Raw genomic sequence first — 27,941 nt, forward strand, 5'->3', positions numbered from 1 at the left:
CCTTTGATCTTCAAGTAAACAACAACAACAACAACAACAACAACCGGCTTTATTCCAGGGAGACTCTTCTTCATCTTCCTCTCCTTCTTTGACGTTCGGTGCTTCCACCGTACAGCTTTATTCTTTAGGCTTCATTCTATAGGCTTTAATATTTCCACTGATGTCGCTGCTTGGTAGCCGTGCGTCTACGAGACTGGACGAGGACAGGAGACCACCCCCACCCCCATCTCGTCACTCCGATCACTCCGACTCCCCAAAAGCAGACCCCCACCACTCCGACTCCCATTCAGCGCCCCCAGCCTGTCCTCCATATCTGCCCAATCAAGCTCCCTTGCTCCAAGGAATCTCCCCGCAGCTTCAGCAATGATCCTGATCCTTTCAGTTCTGCCCCGAGTCTGAGCAGCACAGCCCACAACATCCACCATAAAGAGCACAAAATCCTCTCTATCCACAACCAGGGCACTCTCATTAATTCCGGAACGGGACCTCCACTCTTGAAACCCTCACACCTCTTGGGAGCCACGCTGGCCTTTCTCATTTCGCCCTGGCTGGGAGCAGTGCTGGCTCCTCTCTCTGTATATACTCTAAACTCATTACTTGAAACTTTCTTGACTGCATCTGCATAGGATATACCTTGAGAGACCTTTATTTTATGCACCTCAGCAGCTCTTTTGCTAAACCTGCATCCCCCGAAGGCAGAGCTATGTTCTTCCCCACAGTTACAGCACTTCAGTTTTGCTCCCACGCCACACTTCCCATACTCGTGATCTCCTGCACATTTACCACATCTTTGCCTCCCTCTACAGACCGCTGCAATATGCCCAAAGCGCTGGCACTTAAAGCAACGCAGGGGCGGTGGAACATATGGCCTAACGTCATGGCACATGAACCCAATGAACACCTTACTAGGCAGGCACCTCCCTTCAAGTGTTACCATTACCGACAAGCTGTCACATCTTACCCCAGACCGGGTCACCTTCAACCGCCTAGCGTCCAGCACCTTAGCTCCAGTCAAATTCTCCTTAACTTCATCCACAGACGTCGCCGTAGGGACGCCTACGATAACTCCTCTGACCATGTTTCTTTCAGCATCAGACACAAGAATGTCCTTTCCACCCAGACGTTCAGTTCCAATCGCCTTCCGTTGCTGAGCCGCGTCCTTGCACACGACCAGCAGCGAGCCATCTCTAAGGACACTCGCACTCTTGATCACTCCCACAGCTACAGTTAGGCTCTTTGACAATGCCACTGAATTCCACTCCTTAAAGGATGCACTATCCTGTGCAAGCTTTATGATCACCTTACAGTCTCTGCTCTCACCCCGGATATCAATAGCTTCAGCCTCATCCTGCTGCTCATTCCCAGAACCCTCGGACGAGCTAAGGGACTTTTTACGTTTCCGGGCACGTGCAGCCAGAAAAGGCTGCTCCTCCACGCCGTCCAGAACGTCTTCGACCACCGATCCACTCTCCTCCGCCATCTCCCGTCCCTCCCAGACCGGGTCACCGGTCTCTGAAACAACAACAACTATTCTAGTCACAAAGACATATCATGACCTCATGGGCTTTGTAACACCAAAGCAATGGAAGGAGTACTTTTACGGACTACGACAGAGTCTGAGGACTGCGAAAAGTCTGAGGAATAAAGTCTGGCGGTAATGCAACACTCGGATGCCAACCGCCATAAAACAACAACAACAACAACAACAACATTTCGGCGATTTGAGAACGCAGGCGGAAGTGCCCATGCGCACTCCCCCGTGCGGACTGATACAACACACACGTGCGTTTGTTTATTAGCGCAACGGAGCGCATCGCATCTCTCGTCTCCCGTAGATTTCTGTCCACTTCCGCGTCAGCTCGAACTGTCTTTCTCCTTCTTCATTTTGGCCCATACACTGAGGGAACTATATTATGATAGATCCATGCGCTTAGGCATGCGGAAACGTGAGGACGAGCCTGACGCGGCTGCAGGTGAGCGGTAGGTGCGTTTTATGATTGATACGTGGCAGGACAAATGATTTATCCACGCCACGAGGAAATATGATAAAAAAATCGTCCATACCACCTTTAAGTCTAAAGAATAAAGTCTGGTGGTAATGTAACACTTGGATACAACTGCCATAAAACACCGAAGAAGAAGAAGAAGAAGAAGAAGAAGAAGAAGAAGAAGAAGAAGAAGAAGAAGAAGAAGAAGAAGAAGAAGAAGAAGAAGAAGAAGAAGAAGAAGAAGAAGAAGAAGAAGAAAGTCTGAATAATAAAGTCTAAAGAATAAAGTCTAAAGAATAACTTCTCAGACAGATGCGCAACATCGCTACCCACTGGTTTTATTATGGCATCGCTCAAAGTGCTGCACAAACTCTGAAGAACATTTCAATGTGAGAACTGAAAGAAAACCTTTGAAAATGTGTTATATAGTATAGTATACGTGCTAAACATTTTGACAAAGCACAGCCCAAAGTAAATAATGTTGTACATTTAAAACAACCTCAAAGTTCCTTTTATTTCTCATCATGTATCAGCAAAAGTATTAAATGAATGTAGATGTATGTTTTTACCTTCTACAGCTTGTCCAACTGAAAGTACTGCCCATTTTCTCTGTCAACAAACAAAGCAATATTTATAATTGAGTGTCTGCGTCATAAAGCAGACACTATGTTCTTGTATTCCCATTTATTTTTCCACATCAGGATTTTTGATGCGTTTCAACTCCTCAACACTTTCACCAATTTCAACAAGTTATACCTCTTTACGATTGCTTTCACCGTCTTAGGGGCTATTGCTTTTGACATTTGTACATCTTGTACTTTTTTCAGTATTAGCAAAAGTAAATTGCTAATGCTAACGCTAATGCTAATAAGCGTTAGCATTAGCGTCTCTACAGGGAGGAGGGGGTGCAGCCAGGTCACCGAGGCTCTTACACTAGTGTAGTACTAGTAAAAGTACCACACACATATAGTACTTTTACACACATGCAGGACATTTAAACAAATTCAGCAATTTTACACAATTAAACTACTTTACACAACTTCATGATACGTCATAAGGCGCTGGTACAGCTAGCAGCCCGGTATAAACGCTCTCTCTTCTTTCTCACACTTATTGTGCTTTATCTCCTATATTTTGTAAATATAGTTAGTATATTTTTTCTATTTTACTGTACGATAGGGACACGCGCTGGAATAGTTTTTTTAATTCAACTGTTTTTGACTTTTTTCGGCTGGATTTGAGCGCTTTTCGTTGTGTTGTTCTGACGTGAGCTAGCTCCGAGCGAGCCCACCAGCCCCCCCCCCGCGCCCTCCGGCCGCGCTAAAGTACGGCGTGTCGTCGGTACACGTTTATATGAAAGAGGAACTTCAAAAACGATGGGGACACGCACTGGAATCGCTTTAAATTAACTTGTTTTGACTTTATTTGTGTCGTTGCGATGTGTCTTGGCTCTGAGTCCCCCGGCTCCGGCCCCGCCCCCCGGCCGGCGCCGTACCGCGTTTACACAAAGGAGGAACTAATGAAACTGCGGAGAACAGTCGTCTTACCCGGAGATCGTCACGTTATCCCGGCGGACATCCTAAGGAAAACGCAACGAAGCAGACGGGCTGGACGTAAACTCCGAGAGAAGAGAGGGACAAACAGGAAGTCGGTTCCCGCCGTAGTCATGGGTAACGTGAGGTCCCTTCAAAATAAAATGACGGAAATAGCGAGCCTCATGCGGTCCCAGAGGATTTATAGGGACAGCAGCGTCTTGATTTTCACAGAGACCTGGTCAACAGCAGAAATGCCAGACTCTATTGTAGGTTTGGACAATTTTCATCTGCTGCGGGCGGACAGAACGAGAGAATGCGGGAAGAAAAGAGGTGGAGGTCTGGCGGTGTATGTGAACACGAGCTGGTCCAAACCCGAACACTACACAGTGAAGGAGCAGCTATGTAACAAGGATATTGAACTTATGGCTATTGGCATGAGGCCATATTATCTGCCCCGGGAGTTCTCACATGTGATTTTGATCGCAGTCTATGTGGCCCCGTCTGCCAATGCTGAAAATGCTTGGGAAGCACTGCTCTCCTGCACTTGTAGGCTGCAAACACAGCACCCACAGGCTCTCTTCCTCGTCTCTGGTGACTTTAACCACGCTTCTCCCTCTTCTGTTCTACCAACATACACCCAGTATGTTACCTGCCCCACCAGAGAGAATAGAACATTGGACTTGTTTTTTGCCAACACCAAGGAGGCTTATTCCTCTTCCCCCCTCCCTCCCCTGGGCAGCTCGGACCACAACCTTGTACATCTGGGGCCTGTGTATGAACCCATCGTGCGCAGGCAGCCTGGTGAGGATGTGGTCTGCTGAGAGCGAGGAGGCTCTGAGGGACTGCTTCAGCACCACTGTCTGGACTGAGCTTTATGATCCACATGGGGAGGACATCAACACCATCACAGAGTCCATCACGGACTACATCAACTTCTGTTTTGAGAACATTGTTCCCTCCCGGACGGTGCGGTGTTTTCCAAACAACAAGCCATGGATTAACCGTGAACTGAAGGCTCTGCTGAAGGAGAAGAAGAGAGCCTTCAGGTCAGGGAACAAGGAGGAGCTGAGGACTGTGCAGAAGGAGCTGAGGAGGAAGATCAGGCAGGCTGAGGCCGGCTACAAGAGGAGGATGGAGGAGCAGCTGCAGCAAAAGAACATTCAGGGAGCCTGAAAACCATCTCGGGCTTCAAAACCCCCCCTGCCCAGACAGAGGGGGATCTACAGTGGGTGAATGATTTAAATGCTCACTTCTTGAGGTTTGATCGGTCACCCGCCCCTCCCCCTGCACAGCTGCATGCTCCCTCTTCCACAGCTGGACAATGCCCTGCATCTGTTCCTCTTCGCTTATCTGCCCCGGACCATCAGCTCCCCACTTCGCCTGGACTCACCCATCCCCCCAGCACACGGTCCCCCTGCCAACCACTGACTGTCACAGCAGCACAGGTGAGGAGTGAGCTGAAGAGGATTAAAGTGAGGAAGGCAGCAGGACCTGATGGCATCAGCCCCAGGCTCCTTAAGTCCTGCGCAGATGAACTGTGTGGAGTTATGGAGCATGTCTTCAACATGAGCCTGAAGCTGAGGGTGGTACCACAGGTCTGGAAGACCTCCTGTCTGGTACCTGTGCCTAAGACACCGCGCCCCAAAGACCTCAACAGCTTCAGGCCAGTGGCTCTCACGTCCCACCTGATGAAGACACTGGAGCGGCTAGTCCTGGACCACCTCCGCTCCACCGTGAGCTCAGCCATGGACCCGCTGCAGTTTGCATATCGGTCTGGCATCGGAGTGGAGGACGCCGTCATCTCCCTGCTGCACCGCTCTCTCTCTCACCTGGAAAAGCCTGGCAGCTCTGTGAGGATTCTGTTCTTCTATCTTTCCAGCGCCTTCAACACCATCCAGCCGCTGCTCCTGAGGGACAAGCTGGAGACGGCTGGTGTGGAGTATGACCTGGCAGAGTGGATCCTGGACTACCTCACAGACCGACCCCAGTTTGTGTCTGACACTCGGACCTGCAGTGTGGGGGCGCCCCAGGGCACTGTCCTCGGGCCCTTTCTCTTCACCCTTTACACTGCAGACTTCAGACATGACACGGACAGCTGTGTCCTGCAGAAGTTCTCTGACGACTCTGCCATCATCGGACTCATCACGGACGACGATGACGAGGAGTACAGAGGACTGGCGCAGGACTTTGTGGACTGGTGTCAGCGGAACCACCTCCTCATCAACGCGGGGAAGACCAAGGAGATGGTGGTGGATTTCCGCAGACGCCACCCCACTGCCCCCTCACCAGTGAACATCCAGGGACGGGACATTGAGAGAGTGGACTCATACAAGTACCTGGGTGTTCATCTGAACCACAAACTGGACTGGACTCATAACACAGACGCACTGTACAGGAAGAGCCAGAGTCGGCTCTACCTCCTGAGGAGACTCAGGTCTTTTGGAGTGACAGGGCCACTCCTGAAGACCTTCTACGACTCTGTGGTGGCATCAGCCCTCCTGTACGGTGTGGCCTGCTGGAGCAGCAGCATCACAGAGAGGGAGAGGAAGAGGCTGGACAGAGTCATCAAGAAGTCCAGCTCCGTCCTGGGCTGTGCTCTGGACTCGGTGCAGGAGGTGGGGGACAGGAGGGTCCTGGCTAGATTCACATCTATGCTGGACCATGAGTGTCACCCCCTGCAGGACACTCTCTCTGCTCTGGAGAGCAGCTTCAGTGAGAGACTGATCCACCCTCGATGTGTGAAGGAAAGGTTCCGTAGGTCTTTCCTTCCTGCTGCTGTCAGACTTTATAACAAACACTGTTAGTACTGAACACTCGCAATACTGACCTAACCATGTGCAATTCTGTCATATGTGCAATTGCTGTTGGAATTCATGTGCAATTCATGTGCAATTACTGTGAAATTCATGTGCAATCTATGTGCTGTCGTGACACATATTCATGTGCAATTACTGTCGTGATCACATGCAATGGTATTTATTTATGTATTTATTTATTTGTCTATGGGAGTTTTTATTTGTTTATAGGAGATCTTCTACTGAAAGTGTTTTTCAGACTTCCTATAAGTGATCTGTTCTTCTGTATCTATCTCTGTATCTACCTGCGTTGCACCAATGAAATTTCCCCATGTGGGACAATAAAGGAATATCTTATCTTATCTTATCTTCACACTTCAACAAACTACCAGTACTACTCACACACATGTAGTACTTTTATGCAAGAACGCAGGCACTCGCAATGGCTTCAGCCATTGCACATTATATATTGCTAAATATGAAAAGGTAACTAACAGTAAAAGCATCCAAATTGGTTAATTAAATCTGCTTTAGTATTTACAAAGAATATGTATATTTGTCTTTATTTTATGGCCATCATTTTCAAGTATTTATTTAGTCATACGCATTTTTCCTATGAATACATTTAAAAACTGTTCAATAGAAATATGAACAAAAAATGCTTTATGAATATGAATTAAAAGCTGAATAATTCACATACGAAAATTTAATAATAATGTAATACTTGTTTTAACTATTACAGTTAAGTTGCCAAATATAATGAGAAAAACAACAATTAAACGCGTGTCTGAAGAAAAAAAGATCAAATTTGTGCAACGTTTAGAGAGTGAGACCAGACGACAAAGTTCAACCTTTTGCTGCACGTGTCTGTTCAAAGTCATCTTCGTCTCTGATAATTATCTGAATATCATGACAAAAAACAAACCATCTGAAGAGAGAACGTAACACTGCAGCTTGAATAAGATCTATTTTCACACAAACAAACCCTGTAGCAGCAGTAATTATTCATATTTGTATGACTGCCCAGTGCTCACACTATTTGCTCTTTATTATCAAGATTGTGGCTGCAACTAATGATTATTTTACCAGAAAAGAGGTATAAGAACATTTGAACTGAAAGTTTCAAGATTCACAAATTAAGTGTATTATTGATGAAAATCCGACATTTTTCTTTCAATTTGATTAGATAATGCAACTGTCTTTTATAAATGGTCTTTTAGGGTGCGTTCACATACTAAAAACACATCAAAAATAGGACTTAAACTGGACTAGAGTAGGACTATTCCAGGCCCAAAACCAGGTACAAACCAGGACAAGTGTGAACACACCCTTAAAGTCTGTTGAGTCCAGGAAACATTAAATAAATAATTCAAATGGTCCACAATTATTTAAAAAGTCAAGTAGTCACAATCATTGAACTAAATTGTTGCAGCCTTATAATTCAGCAACTTGTGTCCAAGCCATTTCCTTTGCGGATGAATAAACTTTGTGTCAGTCTAATAGTAACTCTGTGTAAAAAGACCAGTTTGCTGAGGTTACAGTAGTACCTGGATGCTGTTGTAGACGAAGGAAGAGCAGCCAGAGACAGTAAAGTGAGAGGAAAAGCAGTGACACACACAGTCCATGCGAAACGCCCACAGTTAAGATCAGCAGAAAAAACATAAAAAGCACAAACTGTCCAGAAGGTAGTGGAGGGAGATTTTAGTATGCAAATTAAAGTCAACAAATTAAATACAAATTTGCTGTTTTGTAATAAGAATAAGGGAGTGTCTACAGAGCTGCGGCGCGCGGCCGAAACTATCATGTCATTTTGTGCTGCGGCTCCTGAAACTGCTGGGCCATTTCACCGCGCCACGGCCTAAGAATAAACACTGACCTGTGGCAAACTGAATCCAATAGAGCCAGATGTCATACTGGGATGTGTCTTCAACGTGAAAACAAACGTCTGTGCACCAGTGCAAACGACCACATGTCTGAAACAGGAATAGATGTTTATATACAGTTTTGGATAGATAGACATTCAATTCAATCCATGGGTTTCAAAATTATAAAAAATGTAGTACTGTTGCCGTCGGCGATTAACAATTCAAAACTAAATATTTTCACTTTTGAAGGGAAAAAAGCAGGGGTACCCACAGCAGGGTTCTAAAGAAGATGTATTATTCTAGATTTACAGGTACTAGTATTGAACTATAACACAGGTAGATCATCATTTTACATTTTTGTTTCATTGTAAACAGCGATATTGATATAAAACTGTTTGAAAATAGTAACGGCTTCATTGACTTGACTATTCAACTGATACTTGACATTTCTTAGCACATGTCAGATGGAGTCTGGATTTGTCAAATAATCACAACTAAGTACAGCGACGTGGGTGGGGATAAGGGGTAGGTGAAAACAGGAATTTTCTGAGCACTGGATCCTCATTTGCAGGACAATATATTATTACTCAAACAAACAATACAACTTTGAGGGACCTAATGAGGAAACACCATGGTAAAAAGGGTAAAAGTTAGTTTAAATATATAAATTTGCTTTAAAATTATTAACCATCTTGCATTTACTGGAACTACATGGATGCGTTTCATTTTAAAATTAGGGAGTGTCTGCAGAGCCGCGGCGCGCTGCCGAAACTGCCATGTTATTTTTGTGCCGGCCACGCGCCGCGCAAACAACAACAACAACAACAACAACCAAAGAAGAAGAAGAAGAAGAGGTTAACAGATCATCTCTCTGTGTTCACCACGGAACTTATGGCGATACAATTAGTGATTGAATGGGCTGAATCTACTTTACAGTGACACAACATTGTGATTGCTTCTGACAGCCTCTCTGCACTGCAAAGCATTGAATATGGAAAATCTGATTGCAGACAGGGTATTCTGTATAGCATCTTCTGTTTGATATTCTCTGTCCGGGAAAGGTGTGAGGGTCTCCTTCATGTAATGAAATGGTTGATTTGCCTCTTCCATAAAACTGCCATCAATTGATGTGATTGTTGAAATAAATGAATCTGAAGTCAAATCTATTATTAATAGCTGTGTGTGTAAACTTTGGCAGGATAATTGGAAGCTTGGTGATACTGGACAGAGTGTGGGCGCATAGAGACCCATGGGCGGAATCACCGGGGAAGATAGAGCCTTTACCCACATGAGAATAGGCCACACTGGACTCAATAAGTCACTGAATAGGATATGCAAACATCCTACCAGTTTATGTAATCACGGTCAAGAACCAGAACATGAGCTCATTCACTGTGCAGCATGTGAAAGAGAGAATTAAAGAGTTAATAACGTCTTTGTAGTGTTACACTTCAACCCCTTTTTAATATTATAGTTTCCATTGATCTTTTGTCAACACTCAATCCAGTGGGTGGCGGTAAATGCACCTTTCGGCTGCGAACTGCCATTAAAAAGTCACACAATTACAACAGTAGCAGAGCAACTTCAAAAGTTTGCTTCAAAAAAGGAGAGTGTAGCGCCTTTTCTTAAAAGGGGAGTGTAGCGTAGTTCAGGGTCTTTCGCTCTCTCTTTCTCTATTTGAAGAAGAAGTTGTACGTACAACTACAGTAGGTGGCAGTAAATGCACTGTTTCAGTTGGCTGCCAACCACAATTAAAAGTACCAGAAGAAGAATAAGAAGAAGGGGAGTGTAGAGTCCAGTTGAATTGAGAAGGCCTGGACTGATGGTTAAATACATTTTTATTGTTTCCATTGTGTCTCATTCAACCAGTCAGAGCAAGGCAAGAACAAATACAGAATAATTACCATTTTGTCCATCAAATCACTGGTACAAGCTCTTTACATTAGCATAACTGTTTTCCATACGTTTGGAAAAAAAACATTTACATTTTTTAATAATACATTCATTAATCATACAAATCTTGTTCCCCTGTCGACTGTAGCTTAATCTTTAGGTTTTTATACATTTCAACATGTTTTTTTTCTATGTTTTCGCCGTTAACCGTAGCTTACTTAACTTCACGTCTTTTCCCTTGACTCTCAAGAAGATTTCATCTCAATCTTGCTTCCGGTCCAAAGGAAGTTATCAAACTTAAAGAGGGACAGAGGAGAGACAGAGTAGAGACAGAGGAGAGACAGAGTAGAGACAGAGGAGAGACAGGAGGGACAGAGGAGGGAGAGAGGAGAGACAGAGTAGAGACAGAGGAGAGACAGAGGAGACACAGAGGAGAGACAGGAGGGACAGAGGAGCGAGAGAGGAGAGACAGAGTAGAGACAGAGGAGAGACAGAGTAGAGACAGAGGAGAGACAGAGTAGAGACAGAGGAGAGACAGAGGAGAGACAGAGGAGAGACAGAGTAGAGACAGAGGAGAGACAGGAGGGAGAGAGGAGAGACAGAGGAGAGACAGGAGGGACAGAGGAGGGAGAAAGGAGAGACAGAGGAGAGACAGAGGAGAGACAGAGGAGAGACAGAGTAGAGACAGAGTAGAGACAGAGGAGAGCCAGAGGAGAGACAGAGGAGAGACAGAGTAGAGACAGAGGAGAGACAGAGGAGAGACAGAGTAGAGACAGGGGAGAGACAGGAGGGACAGAGGAGGGAGAGAGGAGAGACAGAGTAGAGACAGAGGAGAGACAGAGGAGAGACAGAGGAGACACAGAGGAGAGACAGGAGGGACAGAGGAGGGAGAGAGGAGAGACAGAGTAGAGACAGAGGAGAGACAGAGGAGAGACAGAGTAGAGACAGAGGAGAGACAGAGGAGAGACAGAGTAGAGACAGAGGAGAGACAGAGGAGAGACAGAGGAGAGACAGGAGGGACACAGGAGGGAGAGAGGAGAGACAGAGGAGAGACAGGAGGGACAGAGGAGGGAGAGAGGAGAGACAGAGGAGAGACAGGAGGGACAGAGTAGAGACAGAGTAGAGACAGAGGAGAGCCAGGAGGGACACAGGAGGGAGAGAGGAGAGACAGAGTAGAGACAGAGGAGAAACAGAGGAGAGACAGGAGGGACAGAGGAGGGAGAGAGGAGAGACAGAGTAGAGACAGAGTAGAGACAGAGGAGAGACAGGAGGGACAGAGGAGGGAGAGAGGAGAGACAGAGGAGAGACAGGAGGGACAGAGTAGAGACAGAGTAGAGACATAGGAGAGACAGAGGAGAGACAGGAGGGACACAGGAGGGAGAGAGGAGAGACAGAGGAGAGACAGAGGAGAGACAGAGGAGAGACAGGAGGGACACACGAGGGAGAGAGGAGAGACAGAGGAGAGACAGGAGGGACAGAGTAGAGACAGAGTAGAGACAGAGGAGAGACAGAGGAGAGACAGGAGGGACACAGGAGGGAGAGAGGAGAGAAAGAGGAGAGACAGAGGAGAAACAGAAGACAAACAGAAGACAAAAGATGGACAGAGGAGAGACAGAGGGGGGGACAGAGGAGAGAGAGGAGGGACAGAGGAGAGACGACAGAGGAGGGACAGAAGAGAGACAGAGGAGGGAGAGAGGAGAGATAGAGGAGGGACAGAGGAGAGACGACAGAGGAGGGAGAGAGGAGAGACAGAGGAGGGACAGAGGAGAGACGACAGAGGAGGGACAGAAGAGAGACAGAGGAGGGAGAGAGGAGAGACAGAGGAGGGACAGAGGAGGGACAGAGGAGGGAGGGAGGAGAGACAGAGGAGGGACAGAGGAGAGACGACAGAGGAGGGACAGAAGAGGGACAGAGGAGAGACAACAGAGGAGGGACAGAACAGTGACAGAGGAGGGAGAGAGAAGAGACAGAGGAGGGACAGAGGAGAGACGACAGAGGAGGGACAGAAGAGTGACAGAGGAGAGACAACAGAGGAGGGACAGAAGAGTGACAGAGGAGAGACAACAGAGGAGGGACAGAAGAATGGCAGAGGAGAGACAACAGAGGAGGGACAGAAGAGTGGCAGAGGAGGGAGAGAGGAGAGACAGAGGAGAGACAACAGAGGAGGGACAGAAGAGTGACAGAGGAGGGAGAGAGGAGAGACCGAGGAAGGACAGAGTCAAACATCTGTGAGGGGGATCAGAGGTGTGCTGTTCCACTCAAGGCGTTTTTCTGTTGCTCAAAACGTCTGCCACAAGTAATGTCTGCATATTTCACAAAATGTCTCGCGCCCCCCTTGGCACGGCCCGGTGCCCCCCGAACGGGCACGCCCCACACTTTGAGAAGCTCTTACTTGTCGCCTTATTAACATAAAATATATATTTATATTTTTAATCAGCTCCAAAGCATTGTTTTACTATGAACAATATACTCAATATTCAAATGTTGCTAAACATTCACAATATCTACACTTCTATATATTGCCCGCTTCTAATTCCAAGTTTCCATTAGAAATAATGTTGATTATCTAAAGTCAGGATGTCATGACAAAAAAATATTCCATTCACTCTTGGTACGGAGCCCCCCAGGTGACATAAGCAAAATATTATATTTTCACGTGGCCACGAGACGTTATCACGTTCCCATGTAAAAAAATAAAAAAATTAAAATCTACCACAAAAAGAACAATTGAAAGGCGGGATAAAAGATACTAGAATGCAGGACACAATGGACCGTGACACCAAAATCAATCATTAGTTTATGCTGGGGATGAGTTCCTGAGACCACAGAAACACAGCATACGTCCACCGATAACCTCGGCTCTTCCAGTTGATTAAGTATGAAGGTAAAACGATCTCACCAAAGTTAGCATACTGATGACATGATGTAGTTGCGTTTGTAGAATTCTAATCAAATGTCTTTTGCTCAAATACCGTCCAAAACAAGTGTGGCCAATATATAGTCGTAACTCATCTTTGATTTTAGAGTCATTGCGTCTTGTATTCCAGTATCTTTTATCCTTTCGTTCAATTGTTCTTCTGGTATATTTAAGAGCGCCTCCAAGAGGTCACCAGCCATACCTGATAATATACATCATAAATTAACTCGTTCCCTCAAGATAATTAACACATAAGGCTTTAAACAGGATGAGGCTCATTATTATGTTGCATAGTGCATATCATGTTTACATTGTTAAAAGCCGCTGATGTTGGAAGTGTGGTGCTGTAAAACTTCCTTCATTTTGCTTTAGCTTAGCCTCTAAAACATAAGGCTTCACTGCATGGAGGCCCACACTCTTCTGCTGCTCGTTTTAAGAAATGAACCTTGGGTATTTTTCTGTTCAAAACACGAGTTATGCTTAATGTACACACATTTCTCCTAATGTCTCGCGCAAACCTTGGCACGTTTGTGCCTCACCCTTTGATAAGCTATATATTCAGTACTAAAGAACAGAGGACCAGTCATTAAAATACAAAATATTTATTTTGAAAATGCCTTTAGAAGAGAAACAAAACCAAAATAAAAGAAAACCAAATCAATACCATACAAACGGTTTGGTTACTAGCATACCACACTAGTGCTAGGAACTAACGATGAATTGCACTTGGGAATATTTGACAAAAGCTCAGAGGTTCACCACCTTCACCTCTGCCCTTTTGTGCAAAATTTCACCAAGAGGCAAAGCTAGTGCCTAAAAGTGGCACTAGTGGTGACATGGCATCCTGTTTCTTTTATAAACTTACACAAGCAGGGGCAGGACATGTGGCAACCAGTCAGATTTTGTTTCAAAAATTAAAAATAAAAAACACAAAATCCGAAACAAACTGTTTAATACATATCTGAAATACAGTGGGGTCTTAACTGTTGGCATTGATATGGAAATGAACCAGAGCTAGAGCTCTTCAGACAAAATTTCAACATCCAAAAGAAGTATCCCGACTTTCCAAAAAATGGAGCAGTGTGCTTCTAAAAGATATTGATGAGTGAAAAGCCCTGTTCCTCCTTACAACAGTAGCAGAGTGAGACTGTCACTGTTGTAGTGAAGATCAACCTCATGAGAAAGATATATGTATTCTTTAAACCTTTGAATAGTTTTATTGTGGTTGTACAATATTCCCTGATGGCCTGAGGTGGCCGCTGAGTGTTACAGAATCCTGAAGACTTATCAAAACCAAAAAAAAGGAATAAAACGGGTGATGAAATTGTCCGTAGACGGGATGGACAGAGAGTTTGATGGGGGAATCCTGTTTGTTGCAGTTCATGGGACGCTGTGGCTCTCCCTCGTCCCCGTCATAAAATGTTACACGCTGGTCAAACACACACAGTTCCTCCATCACACGGGCCATGGTCATCTGCTCAGTGTGGGAAAGGATATGAATTAAGTATCAGAAATAAAGATGTACAAATCAACGTCAAGGCTTTTTTTTTACCTATGTTAACTTCTTGGCTTTGTTGTAAAGCGAGTCCACAACTTTGCTCATGTTCTGAATTGTTTCCAAGGCTGCCTCGTATGTTTTGTCGACTGGAGGTTCTTCAAATATGATCAATACACCTTCACCCTGGTCAAGGATCCCTGCAATGATGTCAAAAAAAAAAAAAAAAAAAAAAAAAAAAAAAAAAAAAAAGGTAAATATGGTGTTTTGCTGATTTTAAAAAGACAGCTTAATTTTAAAGCTGTACATACCATGAAACTTTTTGTCCAGGATCATCTGTGATAGTTTCCTCTCTACATCTCCCTATGAAGACGCAAATGGGCAACACAACTATTACAAAAATGTTGAAAATAAACTACCTTTCCCCGGCATATATACAAATTTGTTATATTCACCTTTGACAATTTGATTAAACCGGATATGTGTTCTATCTGTGTAGTAAAATAAATGTTAGAAGTACGAAATAAGTGCTCACCAAAAATGAAAGAGGATAATTTGTTAGTACCTGTACTCTGGAAAATGGTTCAATGACTCGAATAAGGTTCTTCTCCAGGAGGTTGTCATACAGCGTGGCCAGGTGAGTGTTGATGATCGGGTCGTCCCGCAGTTCAGCTTTGTACTCTGTTAGGGCCTGGGAAACATGGAACATGGTTAAAAGATCAAATGTAACTGTGCCTTGACAATGGATTCAAACTCAGACACACAATTCTAAAACAAAGCTCATCACCAGACAAAGTGCTCACCTTTTCAAAGTCTGCTAATGATCTGTTCTTACTGGCCTGGGCAATACATTTCAGTGCATCTGTCTAAAATATAAACAAGAATGTTTTTATTATTAAACAGAATTGTAGAAAAGGTGACCTTAATAATGGAATAATTGATGTTTACCTGGCGACCAGCATATCGCAGTGCTAGTTTACCACTGATCAAGGACTGTACCTCCTCTGGTCTACAAAACGATAAATAAAAACATCAGTTTATTAAATTGCAGTGTTCACGGTTGGGTTTCATATTCCAACCATTATAATAGTCTAATAAAATATTTGATCGAGAGAATTTGTTTGTAGTGGATCAAACTAGATTTGAATTCATGTTTAAATATGGAAAGGTCAGTGCTGCTCCTGAAAACCTGGGTAAGTACCAAACATGGCACATGCAGAGGCATAAATGATGGCTCTCGTCTTTTGTGACAACTTTCTTTCAATAGGACAATTCAGCAGCTCAAAACCATGACCTGGTCGAGACTTCATATCTCTGGGAAAACAATGTAATATATCGGGGATCGATGGGATAGTGTCAATGAGTCACTACATGAAGCCATCAATGTGTTTGCGTTTGTTTTACTTTTGGAGCTATTGGAAATCAGATTTTGATCCACCCGTGCAAAATGCATTTGTTCTAAAATTCTTTATCAGTAACTCACGAGTTCAGGACAATTTTGCAGAGGAGCATGTATTTGAGTGATGTGACAGCTCTGGGGTGGTCGATGGAGTCATAGCCCTCAAAAGCTTCAAAGAAGTAGGAGTAGGCAGTTTTCCAGTCCTTCTCCTCCGCCGCGTGGATGATCCCTGCAACAGAGACTTCTATTAACATCCGAAGTAAACCACATCACTCCAAAAGCCATCAGAGTATCAAAGCGGGCTGACCTGACTGCATATCTAGAGCTGCCTGGAGCTTCGGTGGACAGTAGATTGCGTTGGCGGTGGTCCTGGCAGAGGTGAGGGCAGCGCGGGCCTTGGGAAGGTTACTGAGAGCGTGGTACGTCTTGCTCTCGAGCAGCTGAACCTCGACGAGCAGAGCTTTGTCATCCATCTTTTTCAACTCTTGCAGCAACTGTGAGCCTGGAACCAAGAGCATAGAAAGTATAGCCACACACACCAATACTAAATACCTACAGTAAGAGCATCGTAATGGTTAATAAATCAAGCCTACCAAGTGCCAATGCCTCTTGATACCTTTTGGTGTCAAAATAGAGCGAGATCAGTCGAGCCTGAAGAAAAAACAAATTCAGGGAGTAAAACTAGGTTGTGCTGTTTGGATGGACTGAAATGACTATCAAATCAACAAATGTTTAGCAAATCTTTGCAAATAAAAGTAAAGCTTCATTAACTTGCTTCCGTTCAGCGAAATGCTGCTTTGTCATGATAGCTCAGTATAATTTAACACCAGCCTCTCTAAATGAGCCAGAACAGCATCCTCCATCCAACAAAACACATTCAGGCAGCTCACCTCCAAAGCTTGTCGTAGGAAGGTCCTTTTCTCAGCCTTGGCCCACTCGATGCACTCGAGACACAGCTCCACCTCCTGCCCTGTAGCGGCCTCCATGTCCAGGAAGAGGTCGAGCAGAGAGCGCACCAGTCTGGCTGCCTTGGCCTTGCTGATGGAGATCAAGAAAGGCCGGACAAACTTCAACAGGCCTCCGAGTTCTAAAAAGGAGCATCTCAAGTTCATTAAAAAATCCATACACAGCAACAGCACTAGGGCTTATTTTTCAAAGAGGATTCAAACCTGCAGCCTGACCAGTCTTGGCCAGGAGTGTCCCCAACTCCAGGATGCTCTGTTCTTTAACCCTAACAGCTTCCTCATCATTCTCTTGGACATCTCTTCTCACTGTTATAGAAAACATGCACATCAGTTAAAAATAAAAAAATACAGTTTAAGTAGGGCAGGGCACATGAGCAAATATTAATAGAGATTGAGATTCAGAGTCTAAACGTCAATTATATTTCTTTTTTATTTATATATTTTTTTATTGGAGGTCCACTGCCAACCCTCTGACACTCATCATGTGGTCTGGAGCAGAGTTTTGTTTACGGAAAAAACAAATGCAACCATTTTTTGTGTTGATAACATTGCTTTACATTAAATGTTCATTAAACAAAGTGTTTTTTGAAAATAAAACTGAAGCAAATGTTGAGATCAATATGAGGGGGTAAAAATCAAGAATATAAAAAATAACATTTAATCTAACCTGGCAGTCCAACTAATTAAGTTCATTTGCTGTTTTCCAGTGTGGGTTGAGGTGGGACTGATGATGACATTACAGGTTTAGAGATTGTTTTTATAAAACAAATAATTAACCCCCTTAACTTATGTGAAATGATAGTTTGGCAATAATGGACGACGTCTACCTAAAGTGCAATAATTGGATCCATAAAAACAATTAAAACCTGATGACATAAGTCGAGATTGTGTGGACATAAACAGTGCGTCCGAGCAGTGAGGCATTGACAGCTACTGGAGGCTAGTGTGACAAGGCAATTTGAGGACAGAGTTGTTTTAATTATCGAGAGAAACAACGGACATACCATTGCGTAACATGACGTTCAAAATCATTACACTAAAATGTTAATTTTACCAAATGACAGAAGGCTGTTTATTTTGTTGACAACATATTAGCAGTTGGACAGTCAGACGCTTGTGACAACAGGCTAGCGTTAGCAGAGCCATGCTAACGGCCTTTAAGTCAACCAGAGCTGGCATTATGAACAAACCCAACATCGTTAAGAATAATATCATCACACTGATCACTTTCAAACACAGAATATGACTCGTTGACTTTCCCCACGCAGGCCTAAAGTTGGTCCAGTAGCAGAGTAGCGGTAAAAGCCTGTCCGCTGTACAGTGAGTCAGCACGGCTTTCACCGGCACCGACGAGGCGCTAGCAGCTACTGCCCCGGTCAAAACCTAAACACTCCAACAACCCTTGACCTTTTACATTATGTGACATACTAAAAGACAAAATAACACTTGCCGATTGAGTGGAGAATATCGATAGAGGCGTTGCGATCCGTGCTAATGAGAGACTGTGCTCTCTGAAACTCAACCACTGCTGCAGCCGCCATCTTCCTTATTCAAACGCTGCCTGAATGAAAACTACGTACGCTGACTACGTTACTTAGCGCCGTGACGTCAGTGCGCCTGTCTGGCAGCAGAGACTGCTGGGAAATGTAGTCCACGCAGACAATGATTTGTAGGAACCGTACATACAGCACGGATCTCATGGGCTACAGTCTCTAGTCTCTGGTCAGTAGGCTAGGTCCAATCCCCACTGTGTTGTTATGGTACATGTGATCATTTGTCAATCATTTATTAGCCTAAAACGTTAAACAATTTAGTGTAGTTTAGACCTATTGGTTTAGGCCTTTTAGATGGCATTCTAAATTCAGCGGTATGCTAAAAGACATTGCAATGCAGGCTTAATACAATTTGTAATATAATCCATACCTGTTAACTTTTAGCTTTCATATAGCCCTTATTGGGCTATAGTCGTTGGGCTTATACAATCATTAATAGCCTATTTGATATGTCATTTTGACCCAAAAGGTCATTCCCCCCTGAGAATACTACAATGGTAGTATACTACAATACTACAATGGTAGATACATCATTAATTAAAAACTGCTCAACTGCACGAGATGCCGATAGTTCAGAGTTCACCGGGTTTGCCTACTGCCTGCGCTCCACAGGGTGTTGAGCATAAACAGGGCGTAGAGCGGCGCCCCTCCACCACCTTTGCGTCAGCTCCTCTCTCTGCCTCACGCACACACAGCAGCAGCAGCAGCACTCTCTGCACCCGCATCTGAGGCAGCGAGGACCAGGATCACATCTTCATCTGAGCATCCATTCCGCTGCTGTGCACTGCACTGTGCATCACAGGCGCGGTGCTCTCTCCTCCACACGGATTATTTAGGCCTTTCTTTGCTCCATCTACCACCGAGATGGTTTAAATTTCCTTACAATTATTTTTTTTAACGGAAAACTGGTTTAATTGCAAGAGGAAAGGATCATCGTAGCCCATTTATATTCGTCGCAAGCAACAGATCTGGTGAGTACATTAGCTTATAACCCAGGCGCTCTCTCTAAATGGGTCATTTTTAAGAATACGTAGGCCTACGTTTTAATGATGGCAGTATTTGAACACTGACTTTAAAAGTAGAATATCCTAATGGATTCAGCTAGTCTGTGGATCGTATAATTTTGCCACCTCGAACCCCACTTATATTTGATGCAATGGCCCATTATTATAACGTTATTGTCCTCAGCGTTACAAACTATTATATTCTCGATCAATCTAAATGAAATGTTGTTGGAAAGGTTTTTTTTTTTTAGCCGAGGCAAAGCCACCGCCTAATGTGCAGAGAAGCTTCGACGCTCATCTCAGTTTCGGTACCTTGGAGAGTTCCCGATGTACACAGCCTCTTATTCAAGAAAACACGCGCTATTATTGTGTAAAGAATAAAACTGTTCTAATTTCAAACACTAAAATTATTACTGATTTAATGAAACAGGATTTATCAGTGTTCTATCTGCAAAAGAGTATAAAGTACAATGTGCACAGGGCTGTGCGCAAACACTGCAGCATTAAAAACACCTCTCTTGCATTCACAATAGTCTTTTAATGTCTATTTTTTGGGCCAAATGAGGTCAGTCCTCTTGCCTTAGTCTTTTTCTTGGATGTAAAATACGCTAAACGCCCATCTCGACCTTCACCTGTACCTACTGGATTGTTGTTTACGGTATGAGCTTCCATCTTAGTCAAGGGGGTGGGGCTTCCCTCACTCTGGTTTGGCGGCCATTGCCATGAAATATGGATTTTCTTATGAAATATATATGGGCTCACTATAAGAGGGATTGAAATGCATGGATGTAATGGTGATGTAATTTTCTATAAATAACTTCTTTATAGTTTTAGCATATAATTCCATATCCGTTTGGCTGATGTAAGTGAATATAAAACTGTGCTCGGGTAATGTATGCAAATTGGCCTACAGTGAGATGGCACAGTGAGATGGTTTCCTGCTCTGTGCACACAGCACTGGGGAATCTATACAGTCTGAATTCATTAGGTTAAGTTATATGCTGATCCATTCCTCCACTCACTGAGTCAAATCAATATCAGTAATAAGCCTAAGGCTTTGTCAGCTGGAGCACTTCTGGACACATCAATGAGGGCACTGCAGACAGAAAAGGACACTATGTCCTGTATGTATGCTATATACAGTATGTAGATAATGTGTGTATGTGCTCTTTATATGTTCTCTTATCTTGTGTGCTGTGCTGTGTTTGCAGACACATCTGGACATCACCTGGACTCCTTTAGATGATCTGTAGAAGTCTGTAACGACGGAACGAGGTTCTGTGACCCCCAGGTTCTCCTTGTTTCTCCAAATCCCTGGACGCCTCCTCCTCCGCTGTGTTACCATGGGAACTGTGCTGTCTCTGTCCCCCAGCTACCGTAAGGCGGCTCTGTTTGAGGATGGCCCTGCTACAGTTGGCCACTACACAGCCGTCCAGAACAGCAAGAATGCCAAAGACAAGAACTTGAAGCGCCACTCGCTCATTAATGTCCTGCCATGGAAACGCATTGTGGCAGTGTCAGCCAAAAAGAAAGGTTCCAAGAAGGTCCAACCCAATGAAACCTACCAAAACAATGTGACACACCTCAACAATGAGAACCTGAAGAAGTCCCAGTCGTGTGCTAACCTGTCCACCTTCACCCAGGACCAGAGCACCCCATCACTGAACAAAAACACCAATAACACAGTGTCGTCAGTGAAGAAGGCACCTCTCACAAACTCCAATGTGGCACCAGGGACCCCCAAAAGGGTGATCGTCCAAGCTTCCACCAGTGAGTTGCTGCGCTGCCTGGGGGAGTTCTTGTGTCGACGCTGCTATCGACTCAAACACCTCTCTCCCACTGATCCAGTGCTGTGGCTGCGCAGTGTGGACCGCTCGCTTCTGCTCCAGGGCTGGCAGGACCAAGGCTTCATCACACCGGCCAATGTCGTCTTCGTCTACATGCTGTGCCGCGATGTTGTATCCTCAGAAGTCGCAACTGAACATGAGCTGCAAGCCGTGCTTCTCACTTGCCTCTACTTGTCCTACTCTTACATGGGCAATGAGATCTCATATCCGCTTAAACCCTTCCTGGTGGAGTCATCCAAGGAGACATTCTGGGACCGCTGCCTCTCCATAATAAACCTGATGAGCACCAAGATGCTGCAAATTAACTCGGATCCGCACTACTTCACCCAGGTGTTCGCTGACCTCAAGAACGAGAGCCAGAAGGAGGAGGAGAGAAGCCGCCTGCTCATCGGCCTGGACCGGTGAGGGGATGCCTTGGGGGTAATCTGGGGAGGGTGACTTTATCCAGGGGGTAGGCAGGAGTACGCTAGTCTGGCATTTTCACTGGTTTGTGCGGATATTTGGGATGTTATTGTTATTGTTGAAGAAGAGATGGATTCAAGTTCACATTTCCTATAAAGTTACAACACTGAGGATATGAATTTGCTAATGGAGATTGTTGTAATTTTGATTCCAAACACTAGACATTTTCATAAAGTTCATATGAAATCGGGTCTAAATTAAGTTTAAAGTTAGCTATATTTTAATTAACTACAATAAAAAAAAGAAAAGAAATGTAGCTTCCACATTGGCTGTGGGTATACAGATACAAACAAAGTATTTACAATGTTCTTCTAAATGTCTCAAAGCAATGAACATGAAAATTAAAGACAATTTGACTGTCAAAAATGCCAGACTTGGGTACGTCCTTTTCTTAGTACACACACATATTTATCTATATTATACATAGTGATTAGAAAAAGGGGGAAAACATACATCTACAGCTATGAATGTGGACTGAGCTGCTTGGACCAGACCAGTGACCATGTGACTGTTGTGCTGCCCCCTGCAGGAGGGTGAGGGCCATTGCCTGATTGACCACTGCGCGATGATCCAATCTCCGCTTTGAGACTACCAACTCCTTCTTGTTCTACTCTGTCAATCCATGGATCCAACTTGGGGACATTTTAGCATATCTGGCCCAGAAGTTGATGACCAATGAAGGGGATCTACTGTTTTTCATGGCTTTGTTTGTAGCTCTGGACAGAATAGTGGCCAAATGGATAATCAGAAACATTGTTGGACTATATTGACCACTCAAGGATCTTACAGTATGCATTATCATACTGTCTAGAAAGACCTTTATTTTCATCTAGAAAAAGTGGATGTTTCACTCTCTCAAAAGGCCAAATTTGACCTCACGGAGAATGCTTATTTATTGCTCTTCTTTCATTTTTTATTTATTCAAAGATGTAAAGATGTTTTTTGCACGTGTGCCATGATGCAGTTTTACCAAAAATCTGCGACTTTTTACTTGAGTTGCGTTTTTAGAGAATGCTGTGAACAAAAGTGACATACGTTTATTTAGCTTTGCTTGCTACGATAGACTCTTTGGTTTTCGAGGGGATTATTTCTGTCGCATTTATTTGTACATTTTGGAATGATTTATGTGAATTCAGCATAGAAAATGTTAAAACAGTGCCATATCAGGTCTGAGAAGGGATTTTCATCTAGTAATAAGACACACCTTATATTATTGCCATTATGTATTTATTCTTTGGACACATTCATGGTAAGTGAAAGAAAGTAAGAGTTTGATGGATTGTGATAAGGATGCTAAGTGTGCCTACTATTGGTGGGAATGAAGATGAAGGTTGTAAAAATGAACAATAGCCCACAAAATCCAGAATCGGATCACACCAAAGGCATATACCACTGACTTGATCCTAAAATAACCCAGAGTTTTCCCTGCGACATTGGCCTACATGAGGAACTATGGCAACCTGCCGTCTCCCATATCAAGGACAAAGCACAGTCAAGTTTGAAAGCTGAAAAATGTTTCTTGTTTATTTGCAGTAATGCACATTTAGGTATCAAAAGAGAGGATCATTTTTATGGCTTGGAGACTGCAGCTTCTCATAGCATCGATATTATAATGTGCAAATGTTGCCGGTATCCGAACTGAGTTTTTAATAAGAGAAAATTAACAAATACAATACAACTTTATCACACTGGGCAAAATATTAGTTTGAAATGGGACATAATGTGCACTTGTATACATAGGGTGACCACCTCAAACGGCAGTAAAAGTTTGGCAATGTGTTTATGGATAGACTGCTCTTGAATTACAGTAAATAGAGTTTGAAATAGCAATGGATCACATCATATTTCAACCCAGAAAGACAGCACCCCCAAAAAGTGATGATTTCTTCTGAGGAATATTTATGCCATCCAATTATCGAGGTAAATTTATCTTGTTGCGCCAGTAAAATTGGGACTTGAGCTGAACAAAGATGGTCACCCTGTATAAACATGAAGAGCATACACATTTGACATTATGAACTGGTCCTGTCGCGCAATGTAACGATTTAGTGCTCAGGTTTAGACCCATGATGTCCTATAACTTTTAGACAATTCTCTACAATTGTCTTCAAAATTGCAGTGTTTGCTTGGTTAGATTAGAAGACATTGGAAGCGTAGTTTTGAAGGGCTAAGACAGAAGCAGGAAGATGGGTTCAAGAGATCAAATTCACTGAAACGTGCCATCCTTCAGTTTCCACACTTACATCACTCAATGGTTGTTTGAAAAAATTCAACTATAAATATGATTAAAAAAAGATTCACGTAATAATAAAAAAAAATCAATTCTTTTTTCTGTATCTTGTTACGTACTTTCTAGAATAAGAGACAAGAGGTGTGAGTGAGTGAGAGTGTGGATGTGTCGACTTTTATGAAACAAATGTGTGAAGTGTTTTTCTTATGGATATCGGAGCAGAGGAGGAGGAACGGGGGTTAGATGCTGTTCAATACGTTTTTGGAAAAAGACAAAAAAAGCTCTTGCTGTAACTTAAACCTCTTTTTCAGTTCATTTGGGCTTATTTTATTTATTTTTGTACTGTGATGGAAAATAAAATGCACTGAACGTTCAAGGTTGAGGTGGCGTCTTCATTTGACCACACGTCAATTATAATTTATCATGTAGTTTTCATTTCGTTTTTTACAATGTTTTACTCCTTTAAGATTGAGCTGATCCTCGTGGTTCTAAGACAGTATAAAGTCTAGTTAACGGTTAGTTGGTCACATGTCTTATTGAAACATCTTGATGTTTGACAAAATACACTCACATTCATTCACTACACTATTATGGAGAATATAGATACTATTTTCATGAGAGAATGCCAACCGAACTGACACTTTGCTTTTTTCCCTATCTGTCCCTTCACATACTCATGTTATAAGTCGAAAGTATTTTTCAGCCCAAGCTCCAAGCTAATTTACATTCAAGGTAGAACGTAATTGTAGCATGTTGTAGCAGGGAGATAATTTGTCATGAAAAGAAATGTTCAAAAATGTCTTCTGATTGGTTAAAATGACTAAACCAAGATCCCTTTTTAATAAATGGTATATCTGCATTTTAGTTAAATAGATGGTAGAAAAGGTTTCAAAGGTAGTCATCTGGAGTTACCGTTCCAAACATAAGCCACTGAAATAACTAACTAAATAAGAACATAAATACATAAGTAAACATAAACCTGGTTCTTAGTTCTATTGCAGAGCCACGTTAGTGCTAAGCCAGTTGGATGTTGCTGCACTACACTCTAAAAGTGTATTATAAAAGCAAGAGTTTGTATCAAAACTAGACCACTGCCCGCATCAAATTGTAAAACATTTTTAACAATGCAATCTTTTAAGTGCATTTGAACGTGACACTTTGGGATAAGAGCTTATTAGCAGTGCTTTGGTCATCCACCCTGCTTCACTTCTATTGGACAAAATGATCATGCATGACTTTGACACTTAAATACCTCACAGTTTGAAGATGAGGTACCTCAGCTTTAATGCCTCAAACAGACAGTGTTGCATTAGTCAGACCAAATGTGGGGCTTCCCTTCGCTGCAGTGAATGGGACCACACAGCAGAAGTGGATTAGAGGTGGCCGGTGACGCAAAAAGAGGCGAGATGTCAAGCCAACTGTGGGGCCGTGTCAAAGAAGCTGTTATGAACGGCAATTAAAATAACCGCACCAAACATCAGTGTCATTCACTTCTTAAAGGTGTAAGATTTCACACTTGCGTCTGTTCAAATATGAAACGACAGACGCTTGCTGAAATAGATTTATTAATGAAATGATTATTGAAATATAATGCACAAAACAAAATGACAATGTTGTTATAAATTGTAGTACACAACATGGAAAAATAAACAAAAATACACCATTTAACTTAGGCACATAATGAATCATTTTAACTGAGAAATATTTGTAAAAATCAACATAAAATGAACTTGTTTTGGCTGGTATTGACTATTAAAAATAGTGAAAAGCAAAACTACAGTATGTTTCATTTGATGGGAAAAAACAATGGCACAGTTTGCTTGAGTAATTAGGAAAAGCCCGTTAGTGGATTGTGTGTTCCCTTAACCAATCAATATCATGGAAATTAAGACGCGTATTTAACACATTTATCCTACTTTTAGCCTGAGTCTTAAAAAGCGATTTGCTAGTTAATTCCCTCTATTGTTTCCACTTCCTTTTGGGCAAAACAACAACTCATAACAGGATGGAGAAAACCTCTCGACCTGACCAGGCGCAATACCAAATAACAAAAACAATATAGGGATGAAAAGATTTATAGAAAAGTAAGAGGGAGTGTGATCCTTTGTTCATCCACAACCCTGGTTTCCTGAAATAAAGCGCTGCAAGGAGCGCTGAAGTGAGACATGAAATGTAGTGTAGTCTAATGATGATGGTGGATGGAGGGAGAGGAGGCCTATGGGACAGAACTAGGCCAGAGGACAGAAACATACTCATACACATTTGCCTCATTCAAATTCCTCTATTATTACTGCCATTACCAGCAGCGTTTTAACACCTTCATACACAGACAAAAGGACAAGGTTGTGTAGCTGCGGGTTAAAGTGGACCTGAATCTGTGAATATACTAATTAAGATAAATGACTTATTCGGGGCAGTTAGGGATGCCCCTGCACTTAGCAAGTTAGCCTTAATGTAGTGGAGCAATAGCAACTGGGACAGACAGCTAGGGAGAGTGGATTTGTATCCTTGGGCGACTACGTCTTGCCAAGATGTTCAGAGTGTTATAGAACAGCTGGAGGGAGTGGACGATATTGGACATTGATAAAAAGATTTGGAAAGATGGCACTCAAGAAAATCTTTTGCTTTTGAGATAGATTCTTATTTAAATGTAAATAATGGCTGGCGTCCAAATGATTGTACAGGGGGAAAAAAGCCATGAAAAGTACATTTGCTAATTAACATAGTTAAATTCAATCTAGTGAATGATTCAAAAAATATCTAGGAACTAAAATATAATAAATATATTGCACATTAACTATGTTGGGATTTATGCTGTTCTATACTATGGTGAATTATATGCGTTTGTAGTCAGGTGAATGAACATGTTGTGGACAAAAAGTAAATATCTCAAATACCATCCAAAAACGTCTGTGCTCAAACAACAGATTGTAATAAACATTTCGATGAATATAGAGCTAAATATAATATATTGTGACATGCAAAACCAGAAGTGCTTAAGTGGCAAGTAATGACTCTACAGGAGAACCATTTTAAACCTTAGTCTAAGCTGGTCTCAAACCCTGTTCTTTCTAATATAGAGTTTACATATGTCAATCGACAGGCTTTTCCAGGCAATGGGATTAAGTTATCAGGCAATTCAATTAACAGAAACAACCCTACAACACATTCAAATAAACTGATTATATTGAACTGGCCCCAAACACAATGGCAGTATCTCATAAGGATCAAATATAAACATATGCATTCAACATACATCATTTTGTTCTGGTACATCCATTATAAGAGTATAAGTGTGACTCATACACATAGTTTTTGCACATATATATATATTTCAACTAAATACATTATTAGAAACATTTTTAAAGTGTAGCAGGAAATATAGATATGCAGAAATTAAATTAATATATATTTTACATCTAGTCAAGGATGTGCTCAACACAACCCAGACTGCAATGTTACAATAAGGAACAGAAATGACAGTCAAATTCCCATATGTGACTGTAAACACATAAGACTATATATTCTTTCCATTGTTTACCATCCAGGTAGAAAGTCAATTACAATAAGCCCTTTTTCTCAAGCTGGTTTTTTCAGGTTTGTTGCTCTACTTACACTTCTTTTGCATGGATTATATGCAAAGCTTGTTGATTTGGCTTCTCATTATGCGACAGTGGCTCTGCATAATCTCCTCTCACCTTTCGCTAAGCAGTCACAGATCAGGCCTAACATTACGACCGCCTGTCCCATATCAGATGTCATTACTATTCAATTGTTCAACCATGTTACTTCCTTGTACCTTTTGGGTTTAACCACTATAGACCAATTTTGGAGATGCTCAGACACATTTAAATGTATTATATTTGATCTTTTCTGCTGGCGGGTCCACTACCTGGTAGTCTACATAAAGATGAGAGGTTTACTTGGAATATTCCACTTTATGGCATTGAACTAATGCATTTTGCATTAGACAAAGCAATAACTCCATGGAGA

The 27,941-nt window shown here is 42.8% G+C and overlaps 2 protein-coding genes and 1 pseudogene across 4 annotated transcripts; 1 reads left to right on the forward strand and 2 right to left on the reverse strand.

The window, feature by feature from the left end:
• Positions 1–13,209, reverse strand: part of LOC140369509 (vesicle-fusing ATPase-like) — a 32,938-nt pseudogene extending 19,729 nt beyond the window's left edge.
• A 370-nt stretch (positions 13,210–13,579) lies between these two features.
• On the reverse strand, positions 13,580–18,456 carry psmd11b (proteasome 26S subunit, non-ATPase 11b). Of its 2 annotated transcripts, none has more exons than XM_072455682.1 (13): positions 18,303–18,456; positions 17,057–17,158; positions 16,778–16,974; positions 16,481–16,538; positions 16,195–16,389; positions 15,972–16,116; positions 15,437–15,497; positions 15,292–15,354; positions 15,054–15,179; positions 14,944–14,979; positions 14,800–14,851; positions 14,546–14,688; positions 13,580–14,467 (listed from the first exon to the last, which is right to left on the reverse strand). In XM_072455682.1, exons 1-12 carry the CDS (start codon positions 18,391–18,393, stop codon positions 14,546–14,548), a joined length of 1,269 nt encoding a protein of 422 aa, XP_072311783.1. In that variant the 5' UTR covers positions 18,394–18,456; the 3' UTR covers positions 13,580–14,467. The 2 variants fall into 2 exon arrangements, with proteins under 2 accessions (XP_072311783.1, XP_072311784.1); XM_072455683.1 differs by having other exon boundaries at positions 17,057–17,154; positions 18,299–18,435.
• A 626-nt stretch (positions 18,457–19,082) lies between these two features.
• On the forward strand, positions 19,083–24,324 carry cdk5r1b (cyclin dependent kinase 5, regulatory subunit 1b (p35)). Of its 2 annotated transcripts, XM_072455645.1 has the most exons (3): positions 19,091–19,376; positions 20,621–21,657; positions 22,248–24,324. In XM_072455645.1, exons 2-3 carry the CDS (start codon positions 20,753–20,755, stop codon positions 22,267–22,269), a joined length of 927 nt encoding a protein of 308 aa, XP_072311746.1. In that variant the 5' UTR covers positions 19,091–19,376; positions 20,621–20,752; the 3' UTR covers positions 22,270–24,324. The 2 variants fall into 2 exon arrangements, with proteins under 2 accessions (XP_072311747.1, XP_072311746.1); XM_072455646.1 differs by lacking the exon at positions 22,248–24,324 and having other exon boundaries at positions 19,083–19,376; positions 20,621–21,661.
• Positions 24,325–27,941: the final 3,617 nt, after the last annotated feature.

The sequence above is a fragment of the Eucyclogobius newberryi genome, unplaced genomic scaffold (assembly GCF_026437365.1).
Source record: "Eucyclogobius newberryi isolate DKJ021-1_F unplaced genomic scaffold, fEucNew1.0.hap1 SCAF_20, whole genome shotgun sequence".
NCBI lineage: Eukaryota > Metazoa > Chordata > Actinopteri > Gobiiformes > Gobiidae > Eucyclogobius > Eucyclogobius newberryi.

Bases quoted from the DNA above. Each gene is read 5' to 3' on its own strand.
- psmd11b (XM_072455682.1), bottom strand. From the start codon at position 18,393: ATGGCGGCTGCAGCAGTGGTTGAGTTTCAGAGAGCACAGTCTCTCATT. The intron at 16,539-16,777 runs GTGAGCTGCCTG...TTTTTTCTTCAG, and splicing joins TCCTACGACAAGCTTTGGAG to GCTCGACTGATCTCGCTCTA. The intron at 15,180-15,291 runs GTGAGCACTTTG...CATGTTTCCCAG, and splicing joins CATTAGCAGACTTTGAAAAG to GCCCTAACAGAGTACAAAGC.
- cdk5r1b (XM_072455645.1), top strand. From the start codon at position 20,753: ATGGGAACTGTGCTGTCTCTGTCCCCCAGCTACCGTAAGGCGGCTCTG. The intron at 21,658-22,247 runs GTGAGGGGATGC...TGCCCCCTGCAG, and splicing joins CTGCTCATCGGCCTGGACCG to GAGGGTGAGGGCCATTGCCT.